This window comes from Anarrhichthys ocellatus, unplaced genomic scaffold, assembly GCF_004355925.1.
Source record: "Anarrhichthys ocellatus isolate YVR2014 unplaced genomic scaffold, GSC_Weel_1.0 scaffold967, whole genome shotgun sequence".
In the NCBI taxonomy this organism is placed as follows: Eukaryota; Metazoa; Chordata; class Actinopteri; order Perciformes; family Anarhichadidae; genus Anarrhichthys; species Anarrhichthys ocellatus.
The window spans coordinates 2600-13328 of NW_022280941.1; the positions used below are offsets into that span (position 1 = coordinate 2600).

The 10729-nt window shown below is 41.5% G+C and overlaps 1 protein-coding gene across 1 annotated transcript; it reads left to right on the top strand.

Annotated features, from left to right (window-relative positions):
• The first annotated feature begins 615 nt into the window (after positions 1 to 615).
• Positions 616 to 8778, top strand: tfr1a (transferrin receptor 1a). Its single transcript, XM_031838732.1, has 16 exons — positions 616 to 1054; positions 1701 to 1884; positions 2007 to 2232; positions 2317 to 2439; positions 2558 to 2653; positions 3108 to 3247; positions 3388 to 3539; positions 3652 to 3771; positions 3947 to 4032; positions 4135 to 4198; positions 4308 to 4375; positions 4480 to 4547; positions 4645 to 4738; positions 4876 to 5097; positions 5409 to 5561; positions 6095 to 8778. The coding sequence occupies exons 1-16, from the start codon at positions 865 to 867 to the stop codon at positions 6335 to 6337; spliced, it is 2229 nt and encodes a 742-aa protein (XP_031694592.1). The 5' UTR covers positions 616 to 864; the 3' UTR covers positions 6338 to 8778.
• The last annotated feature ends 1951 nt before the right edge of the window (positions 8779 to 10729 follow it).

Here is a 10729-nt window from a genome sequence, read left to right on the forward strand (position 1 = left end):
CCACACATATTACACGGTAATCAGCGTTGCATATGTCTGACCAAAATACCAAAAAAATGATTCATTTAAATTATTGTTTTAGAGTTTTTAAAGTGTTTTTGTTTGTAATATGTATAATAAGCATATCATTTAGTTATCACTACTGAGAATTTAACAAACATAAAAACATGACGTAGATGGGTTTGCAGTTTTCAAGGTGTAAATTTAAGATTGCGTCTATTACACACATGAAAATAACTCACGTTTTCTGCTACCACCAGCGGCAACAACAGTGGCTCCAAACTCGCAAAACATCGGATTTTTTTAAAACCAAAACGCTTCCAAACAGCAGACACAGCTCCTCTCTTGGGCACAGACTCTATCGGTGCATCTCCGGTCTGTCTTTGTTCATCCTGCATCGCTCTGTTCTGTTCTTTAATGTAATGTTACTGTAGCGACATTCTCCCAGCTGTTAGCAGACTGTTGGGCTAGCTTAGCAAGCTGTACCCAGCATGCCGTTTGGTGTAATTTTATAAATGTACAATTTATTAGCGTTACAAACTGGTGTCACAAACTGTTGTGTCGTGGTGTTTTGCCCTGTTAAAGAACATTAGTTGTGGGTTATTAATTGTCGTGTTATAACCATGACTAGGGTTCCCTCTCAATACACTTAAGATAACTAGCTCTGACTGTAGCGCTCATAGCAGCGAACAATATATTTAGCTGCCTGTTGAAGAGTTACAGCAGTTGTTTCGTGTGTGTGTAAAATTTGAATCATACGGGAAAGTAGAAACGGTATACCGCCCAGCGCTATAAAGCATCGTTCTGTCGTTGCAGTTTAACGGGGAGCCGCACTCCTACACACGTTTCAACCTGACCCAGAACATGGAAGGCGACAACAGCCAGGTGGAGATGAAGCTGTCGTCCGACATGGACGAGGAGGTTGGGGGAAACGGCGTGGGAGAACACCTCAATCACAACTCCAACAACAAACCCTCCGTGGCTCAAAAGCTCAGACGCAAACCAAAGAACCTCTGCTTCATGGCCGCCACCACCCTCCTCATCTTCATCATCGGTGAGAGTGAAGGGGCTGTGTGTTTTTATATTTAGTTTGCATGAAATAACGTGGTGTCCCTTAAGTATCAATCTTAGGACTACTGCTTTGAATGTGTTTTGATGGTGGCACCAGTGGACGCAGCAGCTCTTCTCCTACCCATGCTGATGACTCACTTTAGAGACGCCCTGACATTTACAGTTCAACCACAAACGTGAAATATCAGTTGTAGGTTAGGTCTCAGGAAAATAAACTGATTGTTCTAAGACTTGCCCTGACTTGCCCTGAGCATCCTTAAGGCTCATGTGGGGGATGTCCCAAAATCTTTTTTTTTTTTTTTTTTTTTTTTGTATCAGAAAAACTATAGCGGAAGGTTGACGGTGTCCCTCTCTGAGCAACAAAGAGACTAAATGCTCTTATATCCAGAATTCAGTTTTTGGCTTGTAGTCTTTGATTCAATGAAATGTAATTGACTGGATGTGTGAGGAACATGTATGCGAGGTCTACATACTGTACAATACTGTCATGATCAGGTGGTGGTATAGCATTTAAATAATGCTGACTGTGTGGTTTAGACAGTAATTTGATGCCTCTAGTCTGTCCTTGGATGTGTACTACCCTTCTGCCCCTGGTTGCTCCTCTTATTTAAAACCACTGCTACCTACAGGGTACCTGATTGGCTACCTGGTCCATCGTAAGAAGGACATGGCTCCCATCTGTGAGGCCTCTCAGGACCCTATAATTGAATCTGTTGTCTACGAGACTGGTGCTGCCCCCCTCATGGACTGGCAAGATGTCAAAAAGCTCCTCGCTCAGAAACTTGCTGCAGCCGAATTTGAACCTGTCTTCAGGTAAATCTATAAGCCGCACACAAAATGTCTATTTGTGTTGTAATTTAAAAAGTCAGTCATTGTTTCCAGTTTTCTTGTCTCCTTGTTCTTTCCCCCTCATGTTGTCATTCCTCCTCTCCTAGTGAGTTTTCCAGTGTCAACCACCGGGCTGGTTCTCCAGATGATGAGTCTCTGGCGAACAAGGTGCTCAACAAGTTCAAAGAGTACGGCATGAAGACCTGGACCGATGAGCACTTTGTGAAGGTCCAGGACCCCCCAGCTTCTGGCTCCAACAGATTTGTGTTCAAGAACGGGAGGGACGAGCGTCCGGAGGGATTTCTCTCCTACAGTGCCAATGGAACAGTGACGGTAATCTAAAAGCTAAAGTAGAGAACTTTTTTTGTATTATTTAGAGGATAATGCAGTTTATTTACTATATTTATTTTGTTCCAGGGTGCCGTCTTGTATGCATTTTACGGGCAGGTAAGTGACTTCAAGATGCTGCAGGAAAAGAGCATCAACCTGACTGACAGGGTCATGTTGGTCCGTGCGGGGCGGATCAGCTTTGCTGAGAAGGTGGGTGGTTCAGTGTGACTTTTATATTACTGTAAACTTTCTTCTTGCCTGAATCACTCTGAAATACGTGATTTTGCTGTAGGTGACAATACAAATTTTATTTATTTTTTACTTGTAGGTAGCCAATGCTGCCAAAATGGGTGCCTCTGCTGTGTTGATCTACCAAGACCGCTCTGATTACTCTATTGGAGACTCCACTCAGCTCTATGGACATGTGAGTGTTGACAGTTTAGAAGCAACATGTTGGAGAATGAGGCCCATGTGTTCAGTGTACTGATGATATTAAATCAGTGGTTCCGTGTTCTGTTTGTATTTTGTGCTCGACTGGCTTTGACATTCGGTCATTAGTTATTGGTTCTGCTATCAGTTCGTGAGAAAAGGGGAGTGAGATTCCCATAAAATTATTGGCAGCCTCACAATTGTTCTTTCTTTCTTCACACCTTTGCGCCGAAGGCGGAGTTGTGCTCTTAATTAAACACGCCGTTCGGGTATAAGCGTTTAGATGTTTTGTAATCTTTTTAATTTTAAATTTAGACGTTTGAGAGTCAGGCTGCTGGGAAGATTAGTTCGGAACACAAAAGCCTTCAACGTGTCACTGTAGAATCACAGCTGTATGCAAATTTGGCAACTTTCCATCTAATCTTCTTCTGTGTCTTATGTCTCCACAGGTCCACATGGGTTCAGGGGATCCCTACACCCCCGGCTTCCCCTCCTTCAACCACACCCAGTTTCCGCCCGTCCAGTCCTCAGGCCTGCCTAAGATCCTGGCTCAGACCATCACAGCAGGCATGGCTAGCAGCATTCGGAAGTAAGGCTCACATTCGCTGTGGACACACTGAAATGATGTACTTTAATATTAAATATTCCTCTTGCGCTGTGATTGTTTACTACGGTTGACTTTGAAGCGGCGTACAAAGCGTTAAAATATGTATTGTCTGCATCCTACAGCCAGCTGGGGGGGCAGAATGAACCCTATGGATGGGGAGGCCGCTACAAACTGGGAGACGAGAGCGACGTCATTACTGTCGAGGTCAACAACGTTCTTACTGAGAAAAAGATCTATAATGTCTTTGGGGTCATCGAAGGCTTTGTGGATGCAGGTAAAAGGAATTGTTTATTTAAAAACAGAGATGCTGTGATCAGGAAGTCGGTACACAGACTTCCTGAAAATGAGTAATTGACACGTCTTCTTTCATTTTTTTGTAATTGTAGATCGGTATGTGGTTATCGGCGCTCAGAGGGATGCATGGGGTGCAGGTTTTGCTGCATCGACCGTCGGCACCAGCGTCCTTGCTGAGTTGGCGCGTTCCATCTCGGATATGGTGAAGAATGGTACGTTTGTAATGTGAAATGGTGAAGAATGGATCTACACTTCACATTAGATCCTACAGTAACTATTTAGTAGCTGAAGAAGAAAAGTCAGGATATGTTTAGTCAAAATGTAATATTTCTCATGTAGTGAGGGCGCTGCTTCTTCTGTTAATGCATTTCATCATCTTCTTGTCAGATGGGTTCAAACCGAGGAGAAGCATCGTGTTTGCCAGCTGGAGCGCTGGAGAATATGGGAGTGTTGGCGCCACCGAGTGGTTGGAGGTGAGAGATTTCCCCCGCTGCAGTTTTCTTAATCGGCAGCTTTGATGCTGTAATAATACTGATTGGTGATAAGACTCTAATTTTGTTTTTTTGTATATCCAGGGTTATCTTTCCTCTCTGAGCATGAAAGCCTTCTCCTACATCAACCTGGATGGAGTTGTAACAGGTATTTACTTCAGGATTTCAGGCTATTAAATATTAAAAGCTTCCATATGCTTACAATATGACAGAATATGTGATTTTCAGAATGACTAAATATGAGCTGTGTGTTCCAGGTCAGACAGGATTTAAAGTGTCAGCCAGTCCTTTGATGCACAGCCTGATCGAGGGCACTATGAAAGAGGTACAATTGATACAAGCCTGCAGTATTGTCATGATTTAAATAATATCAATTTTGCTTGATGAATGTTAATATATAATGTACATCTGCAATTGTCTTCTCCTCAGGTGAACTCTCCAGACAAGACTGGGACACTCTACTCCCAATATGCAAAGCGCAACTTTGAGTTGAATGTGTAAGTGAGACCAGGCTGTTGATCCCGTCAATGTGTACACATCGCCGTGACATCCATGCCGTTTCCTCATCATCTCGCATGTTTGTTTATTTTCCAGGTTGGAGCCTTTTAAGGTGGATAATGCTGCTTATCCTTTCCTTGCCTTCTCTGGCATTCCCTCAATCTCCTTTGGATTCACCTCCGATAACTCGGTAAGTCGTACTACAAGTTCCATCAATCTGTTTGAGTCGATAGCCGTAGCCCAGGACGTGCTTGTTCATTGAGCCATTACGTTAGTTTGGTTCATCCTGGGATGTAATGATCAACGCATCTTGCTTTCCGCTCTCAGGACTACCCATACTCTGGCACAATGCTGGACACCCGGGAGAAACTGAACGTGGTCACGGGCAACCGGGTCACTCAGCTGGCCGAGATGGCGACCCGGTTCGCAGGTCACATGGCGTTGAGGCTGGTGCACGATCATCTGCTGCGGATGGACGTGATGAAGTACAACAATATTATCCGCTCTAAAGTGTCTCAGATCAACAGCAAAGTCCTTTCTATTAGGGGGGTGAGTGTCCTGTTTTCTTGCTGACATGGATTGAACTTTCCGGCTGACTCAGCGATTTGGGTTGTTACACTTTTTTTTTTTTTTATTTTTTTTTTTTTTTGTATTTAACTCTACCTTCAAATTCACTCTTTGTAAAGTAGCCGAGTTACTTGTTTCTATTGCCTTTTTTTTAATAGATTTTTTTATTTTATTTTTTTGTCTAATTGCGGCTTTGATTATGTAACCCTAATGTGTCCAAAAGATGCACATCCGTATAGTTTTGTTAATTCAGAATACCAAATATCCCCTGTGGATGCTATGTGTGCTTTCAGAGGGAGCTGTTGCCCAAGGCCCTCACAGTGAAGTGGTTGATGTTGGCCTCTGGCTCCTACAGCCGCTCCGCTCGCCAGCTGGTGGAAGACATCCGGAACAGTGACCTGGAGGACATCGAGATGTGCCGCATCCTCAATGACCGCATAATGACGGTGAGACCCAGACTAGACAAGTTCACAAACAAAGTTATTGCTCCTGTTCAGCTCCTAACATGTCTTAGTTAAGAAATCAATCTGTTTTATGTGCTTTGCTGTACTGCACTCTTGCTTTATTTTATAAAGGCCCTGTAATCAGTGGCAGAGTTTCTTCATGTAGGACATCTATTGCTTATTTTGCCAGATCACTGTCAATCAAATCTGATAGAACCACACCTACAGTCCTGATGAAGCAGATCAGCAGAGACAAAAATATCTAAGCCTAACTTTGTCGCCTTTCTTAATGTTGCATATTAACGATACGCAAGACAAGTTTTCAGGGACTTAAAAAAAATAATTAAAATGTGTCATAACGCTGAAGCGGTCTTTTCTTGCGTTGAAAATAAACAATAACCTGCAATTTTATGATGTAAAGGAAAAAGTCACTTTATTTTAATTGTCCAAGCGAAACAACAATACCAGTGACTTTAAAGAAAGCATCGCAGATGTCCCTCTTTCATCGTCCCGTCGTCCTCGTCTCGTTTCTGCAGGTGGAAAGGAACTTCCTGTCCCCCTATGTGTCTCCCAGAGAGAGCCCTTACCGCCACATCCTGCTGGGCTCCGGGCCTCACACTCTCAATGCTCTGTTGAACCACCTCGAAGACCTCAGGACCGACCGCCCCGACGCAGACGTCGACCTTTTCCGCAACCAGTTTGCCCTGGCGACCTGGACAGTTCAGGGCTGTGCCAACTCGCTAGCAGGGAACATCTGGTCTCTGGATAATGAAATCTAAAATAAGTAATCCCCCCCCCTTGTTCAGGCCCTCTTACCACAGCTGGCAGTCACAGATGTACAGCTTTTTTCTTTTTTTCTTTTTTTTTTTTTTTTTTTTTTTTTTTTTCCTCTCTCCAAGGAAATTATAAAATTGGGGCCGTAACTAAACGGATACCAAATTTCACGGTCATCACCTCCAACATTTGAGCGATGAGCTCATCGCCATTCTTTGTGAAACTCTCCATAAAGCCAAATATTAATTCTAAAAATGTACTTCCGCCTTATAGCTTAACTAGAAAGTCTAAAGGGTCATTTACTTTTTCCCCCTCACCTTTTTGGGAAGATGTTTTTTAACATGTGTCATTTAAATCTGACATTCTGAATACTTTGGCGCTAGTAATGACTACCTTCAGATGCCCATGACATGTGGCGGTACTTCTTAAATTGGCGTTACCTCATGAAAGCGTTCTTCAGCACAGTATCATCAGGTCATAGTCACAGGACAGGCTGCGTTTGCCAGCTCGGAGATGAATACAACTCAAATGGCCAGCATGTAAGCATATAAGCTAATGACTTTCCAACTGTTTACCACAATTATTAAAAATCAAAAGCTGCTGGTATTTCCACTGCTGCTGGAGCCTCGTGTTCAAACCTGAGCTGGTTAGTATTGGTAGCTATAATTTCATACTGTGCTGAAATCTGCTGTCAACTAAAGTTGCTGAAAAAGACCGAAAATACGTTAAAGACAAGTTGCGTTGCACCGAACAAATCTTGGACAGTCGGCTGTTGTAACTTGCCGTCACTTAACACTCGTGCTGCATTGATCTTTTAGAAAAGTCCTAAATAATAACAAATAAATCAGAATGTCTTTATTACCTGAATCCCCTGCCTGCTGACATGAGGGCAAACCTCTGCAGGCCTTTAAAAACCCAAGGGAGAAGTTCTCCGACCACCTGGCACTGAAAACCGTACGTCTATTTATTGTGTTATTTATTTATCAGTGGCAGGGTTCACTATAAATATTTTTTTATTGCCTTTTATAAAAAAATGAGTATAATTATCGGGAGCAGTGCCTTCCATAGTTATGACAGTTATACTGTCGAAATGACAAGAGCAGCATCTGCTTAAAAGAGGCGTACATGTCGACTGACGGCCAGGACCGAGTACTGAACAAACGGCTCCTCAGAACGCTGCACTACTGACAGTGGATTGGTCTTTAAAACAAGGCCAGCTCACATATCGTACCTCTGGCTGTCGGTGCTGGTCCCTTGGTGCATGTACGCCTCTCGTCCTGACATTATCGGCTGACATTATCGGCTGCAGTGTCTTCCATAATGTGAAAAAGAAGGTAGTTTTTGCCTACCAGTGTTTGTCCGTATCGGAGGCAGTGCCCTCCATATTTCACTGTAGCAATGGATGTTTTTTTATTATCGGGGACAGTGTTTCCCATAATGTTTGTATATACACAGTAGAGTGCTACTCGATGCACATGGTGTCCGCATCTTGAGATCCCTTCAATGATGTTTCCATGCTTCAGTAGTTTCTTCTTGTGAAAAGGTTTCACATCAGCTCCGTCCGTCTCCTTAGTACAGTCGCTGTCTTTAAATTGTTCTGGGTTTCTTTAGTGAGCGTTTTTCTCATTTTAATAAGACGCTGATCATTTTTGTTTCTCATGATATGAAAAGTCTTTGCTTTAAAGAGAAGAATGTTACGAACATGTTTGGGACCACAGGTTACAGCGGTGTGGTCCTCCGTTTCCAGAACAGATCACCACAGTCGGTGTGGAAGTGAATTCTAGCTTCTCTTTTGATGTGTTTCTTCTTTGGTAAGAGATTTCCTTGTGCCTTTGTTTCATAACTGTTTCTACATACAGTGCTTAAAGAGGGTTTGGACGACGTGTATTTGGCTTGTTTTGACGTCTCTGTATTTTTTATTTTTTTTTTCCCCTCCTGTTATCTGCTTGAATCAAACGTTACTGGTTTAAACACCTTGAGATATATTCACAGGAATAATGAAAGTGATACATTTACATAAATGGGGTTTCAAAAGTACACACTGAATGTTACAGTAGTTAACGATGTCCTCCTTTAGCAAATCTGCTATGCCTTGTCATTTACGATCTTTTTTTTATTTGGAAACTACCATGCTTCAGCAGGAAAACCTGCAACGTTGTTTTAGATCAGAGGCCATTTAAAATGATCTATTCTCCTTCATAGTGTGAGTGAACTGACCTGCTGGGCTTTAATGAGGCATGTTCTGGAAATTACATTTCTAATATTGCTGAGGACGCAGATTTAGGAATTTGTCGACAAAATTGGGCTTTGTTGGACTTTCAAGAATTAATTTTGAATTGTTAAAACGATGAATTTTTTGTTTTTTTTGTTTTTTTTCCTTTCTCAAACTGTATTCAAACTTTCTTAGCTTCACGCTGTCGTTGCTGCAATAAACAATCACATCATAGCTGTTGAGTCGTGGTATGATCATTAGTCCAGATTATCTACGGAGTTCATTTTTTACATTTCTTGACTTATACAAAGCTATAAATTACATTTCAATGTGTCACTAGACACATTTTAGTTATTTTTATAAAACCAGCTGAATGAAATGTTACAACGCTCATTTAGAGTCAATAGAGTGTGAAACAGTCTTTTGGCATGAGCTGTAAACTGTCATGTAGTTCTACTTACAATGAATAAGAGATGATCAGTGCCAAACACAATTCTGAACCATTTCTTCCACTTTTTTTTCTTTTTTTTTTTTGACAGCCGCCTGCATTACGTTGGTTTTGGTTTACGTGTGTCAGAGAGAGGGATTACTTATTGTTCCTTCACCTGGATGTTTAAACGTCATTTCTGCAGGTTTATGTATATGCAGAGTTTGGCTTCTTAAATCAAAGTCGTGTGTGTACGTAGTTATGAGGTCACGAATAGCGTGGAAGACAGTCATGGTTCAGTATGCAACTTACAAAAGTGTGACGAAGAAGCAGGAAGCGTGCTGTGTACACTGAGAATGGACTCTTCAGTGAAGTAGGAGACATGTATCGGTTAAGCTTATACATGTACAAAAGGGTATTTTAGTACACATAGGCTCTGGACTTTTAGATCAAGGAGTGGATGCAACTTAATTAAGTAGGTAGTGAAACACAATGTTTTGTTCAAAGCAGGGCATTTCTGTGTGTCTTAAAACGCATCTAGAGGGGATCTTTAATGTTCTTAATGTGACTTTAATGTTTTTTTCATCAGTGATTCCTTTCAAACCCGTGCAGAACATATTAAGGATTTGGCACAATCTACACTATTACCACAACGTTTTCGTGACCACCATTGACCAGATGATGGAGACAAAGTAAACCATATGTTTGTATTCAACTTAAAGCTTTTTAACTGTAAGCGTGGTAGTTCATGAAGTGAATGCATTTAAATCGGCGGTGACGGTCCAAAACATTTTCCTGAAATGTATTTTTTTTTTTTTTTTTTTTTTTTTTTTTTTTTTTTAAAAAGGTGAATTAACCATAGAATCCCATCACATGTACCTCACTTGAACCATTAATAACACTACGAATTTTGTCTACTGCTTAACCATGATTTGAAATATGTCTGAATATATTTTTTACAACTTTTTGTGTGGAAGTTGCAGCCACAAAGTGCAGCAATATTGCAAATATGTGTTGTTACTTTAAGAGTGGGCTGACAGCGTGAATGTGCACCAGAGATGTGAGAAGTACAGAGCTTTCACTTCGCTCCGGATTCCTGCTGCAGCAAAGATCAAGAAGTGGTGGAGGAAATGCAGACCACAGACATTAAATGAGAAGAAACCAATGAACAGTAAATATGTAAATTACTAACTGCTTCACCAATCAGTGAGGGAATGTACATGAACCCTAGAGCAACATGCAAAATCCACAAAGAAATCCTCTAGTGTGGCAAGTAGAAATATATGATGATACCAACACTGCACACACTTTAAACTATAGTTGTTTTTACTTGCAGGCTAATAAATGAATAAGTAGGCAGTGCCCAGTTGTGAAAACATGTATGAAGAATAATTCAAAATGTATGCTGTGTTAGCAATTGGAAATGCCACTTATTCACTCTTGCAAGAAAGTAAGAAATTATGTTTCCTAAACTGTTTTATTCAGTACACAAATTAATAATAAAACAAAACCTCTAACTTACTAACTACATTGCAGACAGAAACAAGTGCACAAAAACAGAGCCGGTCTGTTTCCCGTTACTGGAGTGATCCATCTTCAGACACACAGACGATCTTTGTGTTGTACAAAGACAGCAAAGAACTGACGCCAGCAGCCACAGTGCTGAAATCACGACTGGTTTTTTCTGTTCACGACGGACTGGTGCAAACTTAATTCAGTCTCCCTCACGCCATGACCGAGGACTTTTAAAGCGTTACA

Excerpts from the sequence above, each read along its gene's own strand:
- tfr1a (XM_031838732.1), top strand. The coding sequence starts at position 865 with ATGGAAGGCGACAACAGCCAGGTGGAGATGAAGCTGTCGTCCGACATG. Across the intron at positions 2,654-3,107 it reads CCACTCAGCTCTATGGACAT|GTCCACATGGGTTCAGGGGA; the intron begins GTGAGTGTTGAC and ends ATGTCTCCACAG. Across the intron at positions 4,548-4,644 it reads CGCAACTTTGAGTTGAATGT|GTTGGAGCCTTTTAAGGTGG; the intron begins GTAAGTGAGACC and ends TTTATTTTCCAG.